This window comes from Bos indicus x Bos taurus, chromosome 11 (assembly GCF_003369695.1).
Source record: "Bos indicus x Bos taurus breed Angus x Brahman F1 hybrid chromosome 11, Bos_hybrid_MaternalHap_v2.0, whole genome shotgun sequence".
In the NCBI taxonomy this organism is placed as follows: domain Eukaryota; kingdom Metazoa; phylum Chordata; class Mammalia; order Artiodactyla; family Bovidae; genus Bos; species Bos indicus x Bos taurus.
Window position 1 is genome coordinate 19,536,401 of NC_040086.1, and position 22,728 is coordinate 19,559,128.

Below are 22,728 nucleotides of genomic sequence, written 5' to 3' on the forward strand. Positions count from 1 at the left end.
GTGGTGTTGAAGAAGACTCTTGAGAGTCCCTTGGACAGCAAGGAGATCCAACCAGTCCATCCTAAAGGAGGTAAGTCCTGAGTGTTCATTGGAAGGACTGATGTTGAGGCCGAAACGCCAATACTTTGGCCACCTGATGTGAAGAGCTGACTCATTGGAAAAGACCCTGATGCTGGGAAAGATTGAAGGCAGGAGGAGAAGGGGACGACAGAGGATGAGATGGTTGGATGGCATCAGCTACTCAATGGACAAGAGTCTGGGTGAACTCCGGGAGTTGGTGATGGACAGGGAGGCCTGGCGTGCTGCGGTCCATGGGATCACAAAGAGTCGTATACGACTGAGTGACTGAACTGAACTGAACTGAAAGGAGTCCACTGCCCTCCGAAATTCTGCTGAGTCACCACAGCCCTTCCATGCTTGTTGGATAAGGCTGGTACAGCCAAACTTGAAGACCCTGAAGTTGTCAGCTTGTAAGGAGGTGCTCATTTTCCAAATGTCCTATTCCTACCTCATGAACTCACTTCTAGAACTAGAATCAGATGCTAGAATGCTCCAAGAGGATACAGACAAGATCTGACCCAGAGGATACAGTTTACATAATGAAAGAGTTACCAGATTTCACTAATTTTTATCAGCAGAAATCCAAGAAAAGTGCGTGGGTATGACTCTAAAGGTAACATGAGAAAAGGAACATAGTTCACATTATGCACTCATTGCGCTGGCTCCAGCACTGGCAGTGGTTCTAAGAGTTTGTTTAGTTGGTTTACTATAACTTGGGCTCAGTGGTGGCCAACATTAAATGAAATTGTGATGCCAAGTAATACAAAAGAAGAAATCAAAAATACTTAGGGAATCAGGATTGTTCGAGTAGATTAATTGTATGCAACCTATCCACTCACTTTCTAACCATGCCCCCTAAGAATATCCAAAGGACTCTCCTTCACTAGGCCTTGAGCAGTATATTTTCATCTTTGAAAAGCTCTGTAGTGGCTGTCCACGGTGGGTGGGGAATGTTGACGGGAGATGTTCCCATTGAAAAACTACCTGATTTCAATGGAGATTATGGCTCCCAGACTGGCAGAAGCCATGTGGCAACACTTAACTCCATCCCACCTCCAAAAAAAGGGCCACAGAGTCAGAGCAGTAGTCAGAAAGTTTTGCTCACCAGATGCCATTAGCAGTGGTAAACTTCCTGGAGTTTCTAGTACTGAAATAGATGGCAGCCCACAGGTGTGCTACGTGAGCAGATATCTAAGACCTCTATGGCATGCATTCCTGCTCTCTGCTTTATCAACCCACATCTCTGGTCTCATGGGGAGTTCCCTGTGACCAGGTGGCTGAGAAAGGAAAATTCAGGTGAAGCACTATACACTGGCTTTAACTGGAAGTGAACTGATGTGTTCCAACAGCCCTTCAGGGAAGTGGCCCTAAAGGATAGTGGGAGAAGGGAAATCCTTCCAGGGTGCAGCTTCAAGCAATACACTGAGTTGTCACTTGGGAGGAGAGAAAGCTAGAGGCCTACTTGGGTATTCGGAGATTTGGGAGGAACAAGGTCAGAGTGTCGATGATAAGGAGGTCTGGGGGAAAAGGATGTGAGTGACCACTTGGAATGAACACAGAGTCTGAGTGTATTGGGTTTCCTTGTGAATCTTCATGAGAGTTACCCCCTTCTAAGGAGACTTGAGAAGCTAGCGTGCAAGAAAACTTCTGTAGATGTCAGTTGGCATTTCCCCAGCTACCCCCATGCTCGTTTAACACAAATGAACAGCCTTGGCAGTAGGAATGGATGAGATAGGTGTGCGATCTTGTCAAGGTGGATCTTACTGCTGAACACCCGACACTCCCGACGGCTGAGCCCAACACTGAGACCCCAGCACAAGTACCCTGAACACCTGTGGAGACCAGCCCGCCACTTGGTGGCAGGTCGGTTACATGGAGCCCTTCCATCATGGAGTGGGCAGGGATCTGCCTTCTGTGGAGAAAGCATGTATTCCAGGTATGGGCTTGCTTTTTCTTCCTCTAGCGCTTCTGCCAGTGCCATCATTGGTAGCCTTTCCAAATACCTTGTTCGCCATAATGATATCCCTTAGTAAGGAACCCGTTTTGCAGAGAAAGAAGTGAGGCGGTACACTGACTACCATGCGATTCAATGGTTTTATCTTGAACTTATCACCTGAAAGCAGCTGGCCTTCTAGGAGAGTGGGATCAAGTATTGAAGATTCAGTTACAGCCCCAGGAGGGAGACCACACTCGGCAAGCTGGGTGTACTGTCCTTCAGGTATAGTATGTGTTCTGACCCTAGTTGCTATTTCTTCCATGGCTGGAATACTCAAGCCCAGAAATCAGTAGATGTAAAAGGGTTGTTTTCCATGGTTAAACTTAATCAAATGCTTGCAAAATAAGGGCTTCCTGTTTCTATGATTTGGGCTTTCACCACGTGGTTCCTTGAAGGGGAACTTGAAACATGCAGTTTCAAGTTTGCAGGTGCATCTTGCCATTAAGTTATCAAGAAAATAAAGGGGAGGGACTTCCCTGGTGGTTGGTCCACTGGTTAAGACTTCAAGCTTTCAATGCAGGGGGTGCGGGTTCCATTCCTGGTTGGGGAATTACAATCTCACACACCATGTGTCATGGCCAAAATAATAATAAGAAGAAGGGGGTTACTGGACTGGTTGGATTGATTGATATGAATTAGCAAGAGGAAATAGTGATGCAGCCAGAGATAAGTATGTCTTCAACCCAAAGGTTTCTCTGGAATTCCTTTCAGTAGTTCCACATTCAGTGATAAGTGATTTTTTCATTAATGGAAATTTAGAGGTCTCTAACACAGGTGGGAATGTTAAGGACTCAGATCCTTCAAGACTGAAGGTCTGCATCACCCTACTAACCAGGGAGACATCTGATGGCAAAGGGAAGAATAAACAAGGAATTATAAACACCAGCTATGGTCTCATGACCAGATGCAAAATAAAGAACCATAGAAGCTATGCATGTATTTCCATAGCTTTGTCTTTGTTATGTACAAATGAACTTTTGTAAATTAATTAATTTATTTTAATTGGAGGCTAATTACTTTACAATATTGTAGTGGTTTTTGCCATACATTGACATGAATCAGCCATGGGTGTACATGTGTCCCCAATCCTGAACCCTGCTCCCACCTCCCTCCCCATCCCATCCCTCAGGGTCACCCCAGGGCACCAACCCTGAGCGCCCTGTCTCATGCATCGTACCTGGACTGGTGAACCATTTCACATATGGTAATATACATGTTTCAATGCCATTCTCTCAAATCGTCCCACCCTTGCCTTCTCCCACAGAGTCCAAAAGCCTGTTCTTTACATCTGTGTCTCTTTTGCTGTCTCGCATATAGGATCATCATTACCATCTTTCTAAATTCAATATATATGCATTAATATACTATATTGGTTTTTTTTTCTGACTGACTTCACTCTGTATAATAGGCTGCAGTTTCATCCACCTCATTAGAACTGATTCAAATGCATTCTTTTTAAAAGCTGAGTAATAGTCCATTGTGTATATGTACCACAGCCTTCTTATCCATTCGTCTGCTGATGGACATCTAAGTTGCTTCCATGTCCTAGCTATTGTAAACAGTGCTGCAATGAACATTGGGGTACATGTGTCTCTTTCAATTCTGGTTTCCTCAGTGTGTATGCCCAGCAGTGGATGAACCTCTTTTAATTGTTCTCCTTGCCCTTTTTACTTGACATTTGCTGATGGTGGTTAATTTTATAAGATAGTCTTTGGGACAGAGTGTCTTAAAGTGGGGTTGTGACTAAAATGAGGAAGAAATATCACAGTGGGCATACAGATTTAGGAGGTAGGATAAGCATGTTTCCATTTGAAGAAGGGAACAACTGCATTAAGTGGACTGCTTGAAAGATTATTGGTAGAAAGAGTGGACTGTACTATATGTTATTAAGTTTGACTTAGCTTCCATTCCAACTCTCTTCCATGTCTCCGCATCTCCTGGATTATAATGTATGGAAGGTTAAAACCACATTTTCCAGATTACTATGGAGTTAAAATTCTCAGTATAATTCAAGTCTAGCCAGTGATGGATAAACAGTGGTGCAAGACTTGGAACATAGAAGGAAGTCCCATTTTTCTGTGACAGACCAGTTGACAAGCAAGCTCAGGGGAGTTGGCAGAAGCTGGACTCATGTTCCCCTGTCAGCTCTCAAAGGGCAGAGGCCATCTCAGGTGTCAGCAGTAGCAATGGCAGTAAGTGACCTGAACTTTGTTCTCTTTTGGGGGCGGCCAGGGAGGGTGGCCACTGAGAGTCAGACACGACTTCACTTTCACTTTTCATTTTCATGCATTGGAGAAGGAAATGGCAACCCACTCCAGTGTTCTTGCCTGGAGAATCCCAGGGACGGGGGAGCCTGCTGGGCTGCCGTCTATGGGGTCGCACAGAGTCGGACACAACTGAAGCGACTTAGCAGCAGCAGCAGCAGCAGGGAGGGTGGCTCCACAACAGTGTGGAATCTTAATTCTGACAGGCTGTTTCATTTGGTTTTACTTTCTTAATGATGCTGTTTTACATTTTAAATCTTAATGTTGCCCAAAATATAAATTGTTTCCTTTTTGTGTTGTTTTGTTTCTTGCTTAATAAATCCTACTCTGTGGTCATAAAAATATTAACTTGTATTTGCTTCTAAAAACGTAGTCTTTACATCATCTTTTGACATACAGCCTTTTAATTTGTAAAGAATTAATTTTTTTGAGTGATGTGCAGTGAAAGTCTGATTTTATTTCTTCTATATCATAAGCAGTTATCTTAGCATCAAATGTTGAAGAGTTTAATCTGTTCCTATGATATGCAATGCCATCTCTGTCGTATTTGAACTTTCTTTACATTCATGGATCAGTTTGGCCACTGTATTTTGTTCTGTTTGTTTTATTTTGGTTTGGCCTATTTGTCTATTCCTGCTCCAATCATATGAGCTTGGGCATTAAAACCCAAGTCTCTGTTTCTGCAGATTTCTCATTGACATCTCAAGGTCATCTCTGATTCTTATTCTCTCTAGTTCTCAGTTCTCTCTTTAGTTTTGGTCTCTGTTAAGTCCACTCACTTTATTGGAAGCTGACCAGTGCCACTGAAGGAATTTTTATGTAGCCTTTCTTGGTGTTTTGAGGAAAGAGTCTTCAGCTTACTTAATCTACCATACTGCTAGAAATAGTAGTCCTATAATCTTTCTCAAAGCAATTTTATGTAACTTTTTTACGACTCATTCTATTAACTGTGTAGAACTTAGCTTTACAGTGAAACTAGCTGTAGTGTAAATATTAAGGAGATTGTTGAAAGGGTTTTTTTTTTTTTTTTTTTTCCAGAACACTTTCTGCTTTCTCTTGTAGATTCCACATGCTTACTTGAGGCTCTCTGGTAGGAAAGCCTTCATGCCAGAATAACATAACCTCTAATCTTTAGCTTTAAAGTGAAGCTTGTATTAAGTACAACTATAAAGTCCCTTGAGAGTGGGCCTCCATAGAGCTTTCTGAAATGACACACACAGAGTACATGAGCAATGTGTTTTTCTTGAATCAAATGAGAATAGAATTTATTCATTTTATTTCGGGGCAGAATTGGAATTAAATTTCCCATAGCAGTAAGTTCAGAAAGGATCAGATCACAAGGGCTCTGATCCACAGTGAGGAAGAGAGGGATTTTTGTGAGAGGACAAAACATTGTGATCATGATCACAGGCCTTCCTGTGATCAGACAGAAAGGCCTGTCTCATCTATGTGCAAACAGATTTAGGTATATCTCTGATAGTATTGGCTTATGGTCATGTGTGAACCCAGAGCATGAAAGAAGTTAAAACCCCAGGATGCATCACTAAATATAGTATCCCTTTTGGATGGCTAAACTTATCTTTCTTTTTTTTTTTTTTTCTTTATCATTGGACTTTATTGTTTGAATATTTGCAATTATTATTCTATACACAAATGTTAATTTCTTACAAAACTCTGTATTCCATATGCTAGGTCACTTCAATCTTCATTTTATGTTGCATTTCCATCAAGAACTATTTCCCCAAATCACCATCTGCCTGATTGTGTGTTGTTGTTGTTCAGTTGCTAAGTTGTGTATGACTCTGCGATGCCAGACACTAGTCCACCAGGCTCATCTGTCCATGAGATTTTCCAGGCAAGAATACTGGAGTGGGTTGCCATTTCCTTCTCCTAAACTTATCTTTCTGTAAAAAGTGAACAAACTTATGTTTGTGCTCAAAATTTTCATTTGTTTTCGTTATTAAACACTGTTTATGTCTAAAATGTTTTTATCATTATTGATTAGATTATTATGTAATTATTGATATTTAAATTCAGTTATTATTAAGGAAAATAAGCTGAATTGACCAGAATCAAGGCTGGCAGTATGAGTTGTACTTCAACTTTGTTCCCAGGGCAGTGCCAGCTAAGCACTCTTTGAATTTTTCATCCATTTCCTGGTTCTGAGTTTCACTGAACAGGTTTTTCCAATCACCAACTTCACCTACAACACACACAAAAAAACAGTAGACTTAGATACCTGTTAGAATATTTCATCTTGATTTTACCATTTCTCCGTGCAGAGTTTCACTTTGAAATGTGAAATGGACACATGAAAAAAAATTACACAGTCTTAAAAAACTAATGTACTTTTTCTTGTAAAGTGAGCAAGATCCACTTGGGCTTCCTCATTGGTATGGTGTGCTGTGGTAGGTGATGTACTTTTTCAGTGTCACTAAGGGGGCCCGTGACCTCAGTGACCTCCCGCCCCCACCCCTCTTCCAATACCTGGGACCAAAATACCACGTTTTTAGAATCATCTTTTTCTCTCTAAAGTCTTTTAATACTTTAAATACCCATTGTGAAGATAAATTAATATTTTTATAGCAGGTTCTGGTTAAGTCTCCAACTGCTGAAAATTTTGCAAAAAATTATTATTTTGCCTGAGATTGAGATATATTTTTCTTATGTGCTTTTAAAAGTAAAGAAGTTACTCTTTTCCTTAGACTCTTTTGATGATTTGGGTTGAAGTTGTTAAGCTCCTTGTTGCATAGCCAATGAAATGTATATTTATAAAGCAGTTTTAATGGTGTGAGAACATGCTTACATATATGAAGGGAATAAAAAAACAAAACTCTCTACAAATGTCATCAACTATATGAAACATCACAGAATAAGGCTGGAAGAAATGTGTCAAAAAGTCAAACCTGCCTCTGGTGGGGGAAATGTGGATAATTTTTAGTAGTTTTTCATTTTTCTGTACTTTCTGAATTTTCTACATGGAATAGTGTAATATTTTAAAATCACTACTTTTTAGAATTTTTTCTATTCTGAAGAGTATTTGATTAACAACATATAGAAAGGTTTTATTTTTCCCCTCTTCTTAAAGCTAATAAAATAGGGCATAAAAATCAGAGTTAAAGTCAGAATGCAAACCAAAGCCAGATTTATATACAATGTTGTATTCACAGTGGATTTTTTTAAATGAGTCTTCATTTGACAAAGTATAGTAGAATCAAGTAGACCTACATTTGTATCCTGTTTCATTAATTAGCTTTGTGCGTGCATGTTAAGTTGCTTCACTCGTATCTGATTCTGTGCAACACTATTGATTGTAGCCCACCAGGCTCCTCTGTCCATGGGATTCTCCAGGCAAGAATACTGGAGTGCCCTCTTCCAGGGGATCTTCCTGACCCAGGGGATCGACTCTGAATCTCTTAGTCTCCTGCATTGGCAGTTGGGTTCTTTACCACTAGCGCACCTAGGAAGCCCAATTAGCTTTGTGACAAAGGATCAATTAATATCTCTGAGTCTTGGTGCCCATATTATAAAATTAAGGATTTAATGTATTTTTGCTATAAAATTTAACCCCAGCAAAGGGCCTAACACATGATTTATGCTTAATAAGTAATAGTTGTTACATGTGCTGCCTCTAAATCACATTACACTTTCATTATATATGCAATAAAAAAGAAAACTGACAATCCTTGGGCTATATATTATCATACATTTGCATAAGAAATTAGAATACTTTAATGAAATTTAGTCAAATCATCAGTGCCAGAGAAAACTGGTTGCCTATCCAACACTCATTTTCTCCTTCTCCTTTATTAATAAAACTTTGATTTTAATTGAGTAATAACACACCCACCTTTTTAAAAAACTACATTTTCCAGCCAACAGCACAGTGAGAAGTGACCAATGAGATGTAAGCCACTGAATGAGGCTTCCCACAAAGTTCTGTAAAGGGGGCTTGCTCGGCAAATGCATGTGATTCTCTTGCCACTCCCTTTTTACTTTAATGAAATAACCCTCTAACTTTATTGTAATTCAGGAGCTCTAGCTGCTCTCCTTTTATCAGCAGGTGGCAAGAGAAAGGTGGGAGGAGCTTAGTACTCTAAAAGATAGCGTGGAGTTACCACTTCCAGCTCTGATCTATGTCAGACTTCTTGTTGAGGAAGAGACAAAGAAAATCCTGTCTTCTTCAGCATAGTTGTTTGAATTGCCTGTTATGTGCAGACTGATGGATGGCTTAGAAATCAAGGCAGCTTTACCTTTGCGGAACAGGAACGGGCCCACAGCACCGTGTGTTTCCTGGGACTTGGCTCGCATGGCGTGGAAGGTACTTCGTGCCGAAATAGTTTGAATCTGCTCCCCAGATGGAGAGAATCCGAAGAACTCAGCAATTCGTTTTATTCCAGTGGCCAGATTCTGAAAACAAAATTTTAGAGGATAAACTTCTTTCTATGGGAATTGTGCCCCGAGCAAAGACAGGCTTCTTAGAATGCATTTTAAGCCTAACTCTATAATTCAGCTGTCCCTTTCTATCTCTTCAGACTTACTTTGATACTTCAGTATAAATATTTGAAATTTCCCTTTAAGATACTCTGTACTGATTTTACTTTGTAGTTTCAATTTACGACTTACTAAACTATTCAGGGTATAGATAGTGACAGTAAGCATTCATTAGTAGGGTAGAATTTTATCTAAGATGACATTCATTTTGTTAAAAAGCACCAGTCTAAACCAGCTGAGGAAATTAATATATTTGTATGTGCTCATTCAAATTCTCTTTTCTTCTAAATCCTGTTTGTAGCTAATATTTAATTCTATCAAGAAAGGCTCATTTTTAGAATCATAAAAGCTAGAATGAGTCTTGGAATATATCATTTAATACCTTTGTAAGTATCATCAACCTTTTCAACAGTATCATTGACCAATGGAGATTTAGAAATCTTCTAGCACAGTTTCTTAAACTGTACTCTACAAAACATTAATATATTTCATATATTAATGAAATATATAGGTGAATATATAGGTGCTTATAGATGTTTCATGGGGGGAAGGAAGGTTAAGGGTTGCGGTCAAATAAATGTGGAAGCCTTGGATTAGTAAAGGTAAGGTTTTGTTTGTTTGTTTGTAGAATCTGTCAATCTTTAATATGCTAGTGTGCAATGTGAATTTCCCAAAGGAGCAGGCTATATACTACAGCAGTCCCCAAATCAATTTGAACAGGCAACCTCCTACCAACTGCAAGAAAGAATGATTAACATTTGGGACAACACTAACATCCATGAATCAAAAGTTTTTTTAGCAACATTCTAGACGAGACGGGGAAAAGACTACATGAGTATGTTCTTTCATGTTATATATATATATATATATATATATATATATATATACCATAAACAGAAGGGATGAATTCAATTACACTTTTTTTTTTTTTTTTTACAAGACTGTCAGGAGAAACTAGTGTTAAAGACTCAATTCCGTTAGAGAGCATTTGAGTCTCTTCTTTAACATGCTTTCTTCCCTAGAGCTCCAGGACTCTGGTTTCCCTCTTATGCCATTAGCTACTCCTAGGTCGCCTTTGCTGATTCCTCCCTTTTTATTCAAACTTTTCATGTTGGAGGGCTGCAAGGCTCAGTTCTTGGTCAACTTCTCTATCCATATGCTTACATATTAGATATGTAATCTCATGACTTTAAATGTCATTTGTGGGCCAGATTTACATCTGTAGCTCAGAACTCTCTGCATTTAAGACTTCAGTACCCAACTGCCTACTTGGCCTCTCCATTTGGATGACTGATAAACATCTTAGCCTTCTGATGTTTAAACCCAGATCCCTGGTCTTCCCCATAATCCTGCTTCACCTGCTGCCGTCTCCTACTCCCATGGTGACAGCTCAATGCTCCCAGTTGGTTGGACCAATAATACTGGGGTCTCATTTGACTTCTCTTTTGTTCTCACTCCTCTTTCCCTCATCCAGTCCAGCAGCAAATGCTATTGGCTTTTCCTTCAACGTAAGTTCAGAATTCAACCACTTCTCTTCCCCTCCATGGCCCCTTCAGGTCTGAGCCACCATCTTCCTTCCATTGCCTGGACTAGAGCAATAACCTCCTCATGGGTTTCCCTGGGTTCTCTTTCCCTCCCTCTAATATATTCTCACACACCAGACAGAATGATCCTGTTAAAAACACATCAGTTCCTACCACTCTTATGCTCGAAATCCTACAATGACTTCCCATTTCACTCAGAGTCACTCCACTTCTCACACTCCAGTCCACCCCCTTACGCCTGCCCTCATCGGTTGGCCTCTTCGGGCTCATCCCCACAGCCAACCACATCTGCTCCTTTCCATTGCTTAATCCTTGCAGGAACACTCCTACTTCGGGGCCTTTGTTCCAGTTGGTCTTCTCTGCCTGGAAAGCTCTTACTCTGGTTACCTACTTGGCTCACTCCCTCATCTCCCTCCGATCTTGGTTCATGTAGCATGCCTTCCATGAGGTTTCTTTCCACTGACCATCCTATTTCATGCTGAGATTTGTTCAGTATCCCGACACCCCCACCCTTGGGGATTTCTAGTTTTCCTTAATCAGCTGTGCTCTTTCTTCATTCTCACATATTATATACATTTAAAATTTCTATTGTATTTACTGTTTATCATTCTGTCTCCCCACTTTCTCCAGCTAGAATGTAAGCTTCTCCCACGTAGTGAACTTTAGTCTGTTCACTGATAAATTACAAAGGCCTAAAATAATACTCAGAGAAGGCAATGGCACCCCACTCCAGTACTCTTGCCTGGAAAATCCCATGGACGGAGGAGCCTGGTAGGCTGCAGTCCATGGGGTCGCTAGGGTCGGACATGACTGAGTGACTTCACTTTCACTTTTCACTTTCATGCATTGGAGAAGGAAATGGCAACCCACTTCAGTGTTCTTGCCTGGAGAATCCCAGGGACGGGGAAGCCCGGTGGGCTGCTGTCTATGGGATCGCGCAGAGTTGGACACGACTGGAGCGACTTAGCAGCAGCAGCAGCAAAACAATGCTGAACTCACTAAATATTTGTGAACAAGCAGTTTTTTAAAATAACATTATATGGAAAAATTAATTCACAGCCAAAAGCATATTGAGTTAAACCTCAATAGAGACCTATCATTTCTGCCATTCCTAATTTGGACTATCTATCACAGAGGGGAAAAAAGCAGTCACTGTTAGTAGTAAGTTCCTAAGAACTTTATTATTTCTATTAAATAAACAATCTAAACACATATGCATTGTTTGGTTTTTTTCCCCTAGCACTGTACGACATATATGGAATATTTTTAAAAATTGAGTATAATATTTGTTCATGCAATCAGACATTATGAATAAATGTTCTATGTTGTCATTTATAGTAAACCTTGCTATAGAATACCAATAATCATAATCTCACCTCTCTCAGGTCTTCATATAATATGAACATAACATTTTCATCATCAAGATGTTTGTTCCAATTAATTGCAAAATCAAAATAGCTTCCCCAGGAAACTAAAAATACAGGGAAAAAATAACTTCTTAAGAAATTTTAAATAATTGAGGTTAAAATGATAGAATGATAGAATGAGGGTAAAATGGTTAATGTGTGCCCTAAAATATAAACTATATGTATGTGTGTATGATCAAACAAGACTATAAGATTACAAATCCCTGCTCCAAAAGAACTGACATAAATCAGTCCTAATGTCAGATTTTCTCATTTTCTTATTTTCAGGAACAGTGGCACAACTAAGCAAGTTGTAAAAATGGTTTCACAAGAACTACAAATTTTCATGAACATTTAGGTGAATGAAGTAATTCAGAAATAGTGAATGAGACATGAAACCCAACAGATATAATGTCAGAAAGAAATGATGAGACATGTTATCTAGACTAGCATTGTCCAATAGAAATGTCATGCAAGCCACATCTGTAACTCTAAGTTTTCTAGTAGCCATGTTAAAAAAAAGTGAAAAGAAGCAGGTGAAATTAATTTGAATAGTTTAATTTATTTAACCCACAGATCCCAAAATGTTATCATTTCAGCATGTAATCAGCATAAATAATTATTAGTGAAACATTGCCCTTATTTTTTTTTAATTCTAAGTCTACAAAAGCTTGTGGGTGTTTTACAGTTACAAGGAACATCAATTTGATTAAGTTTTTTGCCAAAAATACTTGATGTGTATTTAGACTTCATGAAACTTATAGTTAAAAAAACAGATTCACACACTCATACCAAACTTACTTAAAAGTTTCCAGCAACTGAACTGAGTGTCTTAAAATATAAATTTAAATTAAAATAAAATTTAAAATTTAGCTCTTCACTTGCACTAGTCACATTTCAAATGCTCAATTCCCACATGTGGCTAGGGGCTACCATGCTGGACAGTGCAGATCTAGACAGCTGTGTGCCTTTGAGAAAATCCCTAAACCTCTTTGTACTTTAGTTTCCTCATCTGTAAAATGGGGTTGTTGTGAATTTTAAGTGAATTAACGCATGTCAAATGCTTAAAACAGTGCCTGATCACTAATACCCACTCAAATATTAGCCAATATTAACATTATTAGTAATAATAATATTGTCATAATTATTATGATTTGAGCCAGGCAGTGTCTACATGTTTTGTTGTACAAAATACTGTAAATTTCCTGCCCCAAATATAGTACACTCCCTTCTTTGTTGCCAACCAAACCCTTATTAGTTGGGTCTAAGCTAATCAGAAAATTCTGCTTCTCACTTTCTGCCTCCCTTTGGACTCTGGTCACATGAAGTAGTCCTAGCCAGCAATCAGGGGTCTGCTGGAAGGTTTCTAGAACAATTATTCCTGTCACGATGACCCTTCTTCATGATCTGAAGGTGATGCTCAGAGGGACAGTGGACAACTTGAGAGAATGTTGCAGAAAGCACGATAGAGGGGCCCAGGGAATCTCAGAGCTGCTGACCCAACGTTACTGGTCTACTGGGTCAGTTGCTATCTCCATATTTCTTAGTTAAGTGAAGAAGATAAAACCTGATCTGTTTATGCCACTGTGGTGGGGTTTTCTGCTTTTCCAAATGTTTTACTGATATGCATGTATTTCATCTTTCACTTTTTAAAGCAATCCAATATGATAGGTACAATTTTATACCCATTTTATTGATGGAGAATTAGAAACCCAGAGGAGCTAAGTAACCACTTTAAGGCTGCACAATAAGTTATGTGTTATTGACATCTTTTAGTGTTAGTTCAACCCCAGAGCTATTGCAACCAAACAAAATAGAGTACTGTGTTACCTCTCATAGGTTGGGTATTCCTATTTTCTCTTTACAACTAGGGAAATCAAAGTTTAGAGTCTTTCTCTGCCTCTGTTTTCTTCTCTGTAACATGGTGATAATAATAGTATTATCCTCATTTGGTTATTATGAAAATTAAAATAATGTGTGTTAGGAGTAGCATGCCAGCATGCCTGGCATGTGGTAAGTGCTCAATAAATGGTAGCTGTTTTATTCTATCTAGTGTTACTAATACATAATAATAAGTGATGAAGCCCAATCCAGGCCTTCTCATTCTACATCCTGTACATTTTCAGTACATTCAGCTGCCTCTCTGTAAGTTGACTTTAAGAAGTTTACAAGGCAGAAAATCCATCCAAGTTATTAATATCAGTGCCACTTCTTATCATTGTTAATCAAAGGATTAGACTAAAAGGATGGACAAGCAACAAAGATTCCCTAAAATAGATTGTCCCAGTGATGATGCGTTTCTCCGCCACTGAATGTTCTCTTGTGTTACATGAATGGAGTATAGTGTTTTAGACTTTACTTAACTGCCTCCATCTGGTCTTAGTGAGTAGTTACTAAACAAGCCAAATATTTCCTATCAGTGCTTCATAAGCACCTTCTGTACACTTTCTTTTTCTCTCCTACACCCCAATCCCAAGACTTAATCTTTGCTAAGGGTACTGTCCCCAGTGTCTAGTCATATGGGATAGTGTTGCATTGCTGTGCTGATCCCCTTTAAACGTGGTCCTTTTAGAGGGACTTGGTAGCAACTCTAAGGTCATCTGGCATTAATTCTTCCTTGTACTATACTGTAAGCACTCAACAGAGCCACTCACTACTAAAAAGAGACATTTATTCACCTCTGGCCACTATACCCACAGAAGTAGAGTTGCTGCCGGATGCAAGTAACTGAGACCGTTGGCAAGTGATTTAAATTTTTTATAGTTAATACTGCCTTATTCATAGTTGGTATGGTCTTAAATGAGATATGTGTATATAGTACCTAGTTTGGTAGCCGGAGCATTTGTGGGCACTTACGAAATTATGGTTATCAGTAACCAGAGGTAAAACCTTCAACATAATCTAACAAAACCTTACTTGCTTTCTGGCAAACAAGTATCTTAGGTGTGGCTGCTCATTGTCATGGTTTTGTTCTTTTTTGGCTTTTATCATTGTGCTATACAGAGACTTGTGGGAAGTGAATTTGAAATGCTTTTTGTACAAGTCTATTACAGACCTTTTTGTCCCATGTCTGTTCTATGGCTATTTAACATTCACCCTCAACATATTGAATTGTCCAAATTATTTTTAAAAACAGTAATGTATTGTTTGATGCCTAGAAAGCTTTATTTAAAAGTAACATTGTGGTTCCTGGATCTGCCTTAATTTATTTTTTCTTTCTTTTTTAAAGTTATTAATTTTTTAAATTGAAGTATAGTTGATTTACAATGTTGTATTAGTTTCTGGTGTACAGTGTAGTAATTCAGTTGTATATATATTCACAAATATGCAGTCTTTTTTCATATTCTTTTTTGTTGTAGGTTGTTGCAATATATTGAATGTAGTTCCCTGTCCTATACAGTAGGTCCTGTTGTTTCTTTCTTTATCCTAAAACACATTTGAATTTTTGTATTTCTGTGATCATCTGTTGTTCTTTTACCAACAGCCATACCTTGTCCTTTCATGAACTGTCTGAAGAAGTCATCCCAAGAGCCATAGCTTGGAATATCAGGAACATCATTGTGGAAATGGAAAAAAGATACTGCTGTGTCTTTAGGGTTTCGAAATATCACCAATATCTGGAGAGAGAACATTAAGTTATCTTAACTTAATTTTAGGCGTTGAACTTTGGAAAACTGAAAGCATGAGCATTGTGTCCTATTGTATACTACCTGATTTTGTGGAGGTAAAAAGAAAGAAAGAAGTTGAGGAACAGGAGCTGGCAGATAAGGAAGCCTGGGAAAAAGGGGAAAAGAAAGAAGAAAAAGAAGACTGATATTGTAACACTGAATTTTTGCTAACAAACTGAGACAGTAAAATGTCATATGTAGACCATGTAAAAAGGAATGAAGAGCAGGCTCACAAGAGCATGGTCTGAAAAGTTAAACCACCCCAAAAGTAAAAATAACAAAATAATGTTAAGGACAACAAAAATAATGTTTAGAGTTTCATGGGAGAAGATCAAAGAAGGGCAGGTTGGAGGTATGATGGGTGATGTGGAGGAAACAGAACCTCTGAATTTCAGTGTTATGTCTGCCTTCTCTGATGAGGCACAAATTCATTTTTCTGAATGAAAAGTGTGAAATAAATGTTGTAAAGTGCAAACTGAAACCCAAGAAAAACCACTAAATTGCAGACCACTCCAAGTGGGTTTGGGCCCTCTGGCCAGATTTCCCTTTAAAGAACTGAGAATGTTGTGGAATACATTATTACTGAGCACTGTTAATGACCTTGAAGGAATTGGAGACAGCATATAAGAGGTTCGGAGGACCGGAAACAGGCAAGTAGCATTTCCCTTTCCGAAAGAGCAAAGTGTGGGGTTTGCAAAGTACAAAATGACCTCCATTTTGGAGATATTTTTGGAATTGACTTGTGGCCACATAAAAGAGCAAGTAATAACCACCAGGGGGCAACAGGGGTTCTCTAAGAAAAAGTCATTTCTAATGGCAGTTTTTTCTTGGACATAGTTCTTAAATTAGTAGATTTGCTGCTTATGACTTCCTCTGCAAATGGAAGAAGGCATGCCGGCAGCAGAAACATTTAAGCACATAAAACTGATGCAAAGGAGGCTGAAAAACTAACGTAAAACTGCCCAGAGATTTTTAATAAAACTGTCCTGACTAGACCATCATCAACATTTTAATGAGGATTTCAGATTAAGATATAGAAGCTCTATTTATCAAATTTGTAGATGGCATGAAAGTGAGAGGGAGTCTGGATTCCAGAACGCCTCATCAATCTAAAGACATGAACTGACGGTAGTAGGGTACAACTGAATAGAGATGAATGTGCTAGTCTATGTCTTTGCTGAGATCTAAAACTCTGCCCCCAATCCAAATACAGCAGATTCTTGTCACTTGAGGGTCTTATATTTGGGGCTTTGGTTACCACTCAGGAATCTCTCTGGCTCATAGCAATTTATAATTTTGCAAAGACATAAGTGAGCATGGTGAAGGCCAGCAGGCTTTCACCTGCTGGAGTGTATGGATAAAATCTCAGTATCAACTTCTTACCTTAACTGTCGTTCATCTCTGGCCCTGCTTTCTTGTGAAAGTAAAGCTTTGTTCAAAAGGCTGCTTGCTCCAAATCCAAATGCTTTATATATTACTTTAGCTCTGTGTCTCATGGAATAATTAAGGGGGGAAAAAGAATCACTGAGGTTTGTGATTCTACTGAACTGCATTAAACTGGGAAAATTATGGATTAAAGCAGTATTTCCAATTTGGGAGATTCTCAGTATAAAGAAAAACTGTTTTACAGAGCCATCCACACCTGGCAGAGGGGACAGAGGAGTCCCTTGTAATGGGAGATGTGAGTAGTCCAGACAGCCACTTGGTGGAATTCAAATACCTAATGGAGGTTAAGGGCTTCCCTGGTGGCTCAGTCAGTAAAGGATCTGTCTGCAATACAGAAGACCTGGGTTTGATCCCTGGGTTAGGAAGATCCCCTGGAGAAGGAAATAGCAACCCACTCCAATATTCCTGCCTGGAAAATCCCATGGACAGTGGAGCCTGGTGGGCTACTTTATGTATATGTTTTATATCCCGGCTGAAAATACATTTCATTTGAATGCAACTGTAGCCAAGCGACTTAGCAGCAGCAGCAGCAGCATAGCCAATTTATCTGAAGAAAAAACAAGAAACACCAAACTGCACACTTTATTCATTAAAATTCTGTGATGAGTAGCAAACTCATCCTATACCTCAGAAAGCCAATATCTATACATGAAGAACTTCACATTGAAATACCAGTGGAGGGACACTCACCTTGGCTTTGTTCTTGAAGATGGACCCAGGTAATTTGTCATAATGGAGATGAGTTGCCAAAATCCTTGGTGATGGAAACTGTTTCATTCTCTTGAAAATATAAACAATAAAGTTAAAGCTTATGTGTTGTGTGTGTGTGTTGTGTATGTGTGTGTTGTGTGTGTGTGGTGTGTGTGTGTTGTATGTGTGTGTTGTGTGTGTGGTGTGTGTGTGTGTGTATTGTGTGTGTGTGTTGTGTGTGTGTGTGTGTGGTGTGTGTGTGTGTGGTGTGTGTGTGTGTGTGTGTGTGTGTGGTGAATCACTCCTAGGTTTAGTACCTGAAGAGGAGTTTCAGTCATTACTATCATTCCTCTTCCACATCCTTCTCTAGATTTTCTTTATTTCTGTTTTCTTTGTGGGGGATGAGGAATGGAGAATCACAAATAAATATGCAATTGAAAACTTCCTTTTGAACTTCCTTCTTCTGTCCTGCTTTCCATTGCCCAATCTTTTTTTTTTTTTCCCCAGAAAAATTTACCTTTTCCCACAGCCATCCCCAAATCATTTTCTTCAAGACAGCTCAAAATCTGCAATCCACTCTTTCACTTAATGTGGATCTTTTCTACATTCAAAGTCATTAACAGAAATGTTCAAGTCTTTCTATAGCTTCTCCAAATTCATTTTTAACATCTTGGTCTTTTTTTTTTCTTAAACCAGCAAAACTCCATGCAGTCAAATATCCTAACAGAACCTGAAAATGCAGAGTCATTTAAATATCTGAGAAATACCTTACGAGAGAAATTCTTGTCAATATAAGGACTCTATGATTGATTCTTTCTGTTTTTGTAATCTACTTCTACTGATAATTTACAAAATGAAGCTCTGTTTAATCGGATAGGATGAAGGCTTTTATCTCAAAATCAGACCTTTAGTGTATGTTCTGTGGTGGGCTAATGCTTTCAGTGTTTTTTTCCATGCTGGTCATCATTTCAAGCAATGAAATTATATTTAGATGTTTATAGCCAATGCTTCTGTGAAAAATTAACTAGAGATCCCAACTCAAGCAAGGGAGCAAAAACTGACTTAAAATTTTTTTAAAATCAATGCTATGGGCCCAAGTGATGATTAGTAGTCATTGTTCTTGATTCCAGTTTTGGAAGTACTTTTACATTCACTCACAATAATCCTCTCAGGTAGATATTGTAACCCCCATTTTAAGGATTAACAAGAGACTTTGAGGTTTTAAGTCCTTTGTGCAAAATCACATGTATGGTAATTTTCAGATTAAGTGATAGAGTGCCATTTCCACCAAACTGCATGGCCAAAAATCTCTTTAAGACATGTGAGAAATGGTAAAGTTCCTTAAAAGGGTTAGAAAAATATCCAGCAGGAAAATGGAGGTTAATTGTAACAAAACTAGATAAATGTATAATTATATGTTCACAAAAATGCATGATATAGCCAACTGTAAGCAGTGTAAAGTCGAAATACAGATACATCTTAAGAAAAAAATGTATATATTTTAGAAAGTTTTCTGTATAAAGTGAATAACCATTAAATGAAGCTTATCCTCTCACTCATTTCCATTTTAAAATAAAAGACGCATTGCATAGAAAACTATCCTTGTATATGAAAAGTGAAAGTGAAAGTCACTTAGTCGTGTCTGACTCTTCCATGGACTACAGTCCATGGAATTCTCCAGGCCAGAATACTCGAGTGGGTAACCTTTCCCTTCTCCAAGGGATCTTCCCAACCCAGGGATCGAACCCATGTCTCCTACATTGCAGGTGGATTCTTTACCAGCTGAGCCACAAGGGACAATTAAAATGCAAAAAGTGCTTTTAAAAATACTCAAGAGAAAAATGAACATTTCTGATAAATTATAGACATCAAAAGACTTCGAAACCCAAATCCCTGAACACCTCATTTACAATATATTTTTCTGTTACTTCGGCCCAGTCCATGGAAATAAGTTTCCTTCCAACTGGGATCCAACTTTTAAGTTTGTATTTGTCATCCTGGCAAGTGTCTCCATCTCTTTCCAGAAATTTTCTGAACGCCCTAAGTGACTTTATTTCTAGTAAGTGTGTTCTGTCTGCCTGTTGGGAGTTTTGTTGGTGAGCACTTCTGCTAAGTTTTGCTGGGAATGCGATTTCCAGTTGGATACCGTCTTCCCTTCCCACATGTGTTTGTGATGTGTCTAAGTGTGGAGGGGGGCTGGATGGTCCTCCTCTCCCCTGTTCTGTCCAAGCACCAAAATCTCGAGGCAGATCCTTCCTCCCCCTTTTTCTTGTCCTTCCTGGCAGGGAGAACAACATCCTATCTCACATCCAGGCCTTAGTTAGTTAAACTGACAAGGTGAGTAATAACGTGCGATAAGATAATATTAATAACAGGTAGGATGACCTGTTACTAACTTCACACACACACACACTAATGATTTAATCATTTTTAAGTAATAGTAATAAGGTGATTCTGTAGTAAAATGAGATAATTCCTGAAAAGTGCTGGGATTATATGATAAGCACATAATGAATTATTTAGTGTTGTATTTTCTGAACTCAAAACTAAAAATCCCCCAATTCTACTTTCTAGAATAATTTGCTCTAAGTTTCAAGGCTCTTTTGTACCAACCTGATATTTTTCTGGGTCCCCACATTCAAGAACTGGGAATTCTGGATAGTCATACTTTTGTTTAGAATCAGCAAACATTAATTCACTAATGATGTGGAGAATCCAGTTAGAACCTATAAGAAAAATCAGAGAACCAAAGCTCATTAAGGAGTCTTGATATAATAAAAGCATGTTACTTAAACATACATATCATAAAAATTAAAATCTACAATGAGAGAATTCCCTGGCAGTCCAGTGGTTAGGACTCTGCTTCCATTCCAGGGGGCCCACGTTTGATCGCTGGTCTGGGAACCAAGATCCTGCAAACTATGTTACAGCCTAAAAAAAAGGAAAGAAAACCTACAACAATTCCCTGATGTGTACAGCTGGTTCTTCTGCACTCAGCATAACCTGGGCTGTGGAAAGAAGCATTTACTTACTTCGGTATAAAAATCAGATTATCTTGTTTCTTAAATTTCTCCTTTAACAAGAGGCAGTGCTTTTTAAAAAATCTAGAATATCTTCTTTACACAACAATGTTATACTATAGAAATGGTTGTTTATTGTGTATCATATATTTTACCTTAATGAATATGTTCTACAGCAATGTGGGATTTTGATTTTTATAAAAATACAGCATCAATGAAAGAGGAAATATGAAATGGAGTTGGCTTTAACAAACAGAGATGGAATAACAGTTAAAAATGATCAAAAGTAGGACTTTCCTGTGGTCTAGTGGTTGAGACTCCACGTTTTCACGGTGGGGGTGCAGGTATGATCCCTGGTCAGGGAACTAAGATCCTACATGCCACCCAGTGTGGCCAAAAAGGAAACGAAAAAAAAAAAAATCAAAAGTAGATTGTATAAAATAGAGTAGTTTCTTAACATCTTATCCTCCACTGATGAAGGACCACTATAAAACTGGGTTGAGAAACAGGAGGATTGGTCTTTGATCCTGAAAAAATAACATGGAAGGCATAGATGTTTATAGACAAGCCCATGCTTGTCTTCAGTCAAAAATCAAGATGAACATCTTGGCTACTCTGAGTACTCCATGGAAAGTGGGCCCTGTTTCTGTTTGCTAGCCCCACCATACAGCTCCTTCTACACCCATCATCCATCCTGTTCTTTTCACACAGACCTCCTCCCTCAGACACTGCGTCACGTGTGCTCAGCGGTTTCAGTCGTGTCTGACTGTTTGTGACCCCGTGGATTGTAGCCCGCCAGACTCCTCTGTCCATGGGATTCTCCAGGCAAGAATACTGGAGTGGGTTGCCATGCCCTCCTCCAGGGGATCTTTCCCACCTAAGGACTGAACCTGAGTTTTCTGCATCACAGGCAGATTCTTTAACACTGGCCACCGGGGAAGCCCTCAGACACTGGGGTTTCTAAATCTACCAGTTCTAGTTACTGATTTTACAGGCTGTGTTCTGATTCACCATAGCTATCCGCCTCTCCAATTTCTGGCTTCATGTAGAGATGAGATGGCCTGCCCTCCTCCCACCTTCTCCTTGCACCTTCCCCACCTACTCACTCTGAAAAAGTGCCCTTGTAGAAAAGTTTTGTTAGTTACCACACTTTGGATAAGATGCTAGAACTATGTCATCGCTTCTGGCTTCAAAGGCGTCCAGGGCTTTGAAAGTCTCTGAGGTGCACATGGTGACTGGGTAAGGAATCCCCTGATAGGTGAAAAACAAGTGAGACAGTACAGTTTCTTTTGATTTTTCCAAAGCTTCATCAATGTAGTCAATAAATTTGGAATTAGCAGTCATTCTGGCTCCCTGCTAAAGAACCTGCTCTGTGGTTGTCCGGGGCAGTGACAGCTTTTAATGGGGGTTTTCAGGAGGTGGAATAAAGGGCTCCTCCCATTCACGTGAGAAAGAAATACTTAATTCTCACCCACCTCCACCCTTGGCTTTTTGCGTACCCACCTCTGACAAAAGGCACGCCGCAGGTGCAAAACGGGCTGAGGATCGGGGAATATTACCCAGTGGGTGGATTATATTACCACTCTACGCAGCCCTCCCAAGGAGAGAGTAGACTTTCTTAATAGACAATAATAGATATTAAATGTCTAACACATAGTTATTTAATTCAATCACGTATAATATTTTAATATTAGCAAAACAATTTATGGAGGAAACCTCTCTCGTTGGTTGATAGTTTTACACATACATGTCCATGGTGTGAAGTGCAGTGAAAGTGAAAGTTGCTCAGTCGTGTCCGACTCCCCATGGAATTCTCCAGGCCAGAATACTAGAGTGAGTAGCCTTTCCCTACTCCAGGGGATCTTCCCAATCCAGGGATCGAACCCAGGTCTCCTGCATTGCAGGCGGATTCTTTACCAGCTGAACCACAAGGAAAGCCCAAGAATATTGGAGTGGGTAGCCTATCCCTTCTCCAATGGATCTTCCCGACCCAGGAATCCAACCAGGGTCTTCTGCATTGCAAGTGGATTCTTTACCAACTGAGCTATCAGGGAAGCCCCCATGGTGTGATGCAGGGTATAAAATTTTTCCCTTTTTCCCATCTAGGTTCTTTGCCTGGTCTAATAATTAAATTGATGTA

General features: G+C 39.2%; 1 protein-coding gene and 1 long non-coding RNA gene across 2 annotated transcripts; one reads left to right on the plus strand and one right to left on the minus strand.

The window, feature by feature from the left end:
• The first annotated feature begins 293 nt into the window (after window positions 1–293).
• LOC113901099 lies at window positions 294–15,913 on the plus strand. The gene is made up of 2 exons (XR_003513303.1): window positions 294–2,278; window positions 15,249–15,913. It is a non-coding gene; the product is annotated as an uncharacterized LOC113901099 (long non-coding RNA).
• On the minus strand, window positions 6,044–22,194 carry SULT6B1 (sulfotransferase family 6B member 1). Its single transcript, XM_027555012.1, has 7 exons — window positions 21,734–22,194; window positions 20,182–20,294; window positions 17,569–17,658; window positions 15,255–15,381; window positions 11,735–11,829; window positions 8,574–8,730; window positions 6,044–6,523 (listed from the first exon to the last, which is right to left on the minus strand). Exons 1-7 carry the CDS (start codon window positions 21,930–21,932, stop codon window positions 6,393–6,395), a joined length of 912 nt encoding a protein of 303 aa, XP_027410813.1. The 5' UTR covers window positions 21,933–22,194; the 3' UTR covers window positions 6,044–6,392.
• Window positions 22,195–22,728: the final 534 nt, after the last annotated feature.

What these genes read in the sequence shown, in the direction of transcription:
- SULT6B1 (XM_027555012.1), bottom strand. Translation starts at nt 21,932, where the DNA reads ATGACTGCTAATTCCAAATTTATTGACTACATTGATGAAGCTTTGGAA. An exon ending in AGCATCTTATCCAAAGTGTG is followed by an intron (nt 20,295 to 21,733) that starts GTAACTAACAAA and finishes TTTTTCTTATAG; the next exon opens with GTTCTAACTGGATTCTCCAC. An exon ending in GGGACCCAGAAAAATATCAG is followed by an intron (nt 17,659 to 20,181) that starts GTTGGTACAAAA and finishes TATATTTTCAAG; the next exon opens with AGAATGAAACAGTTTCCATC.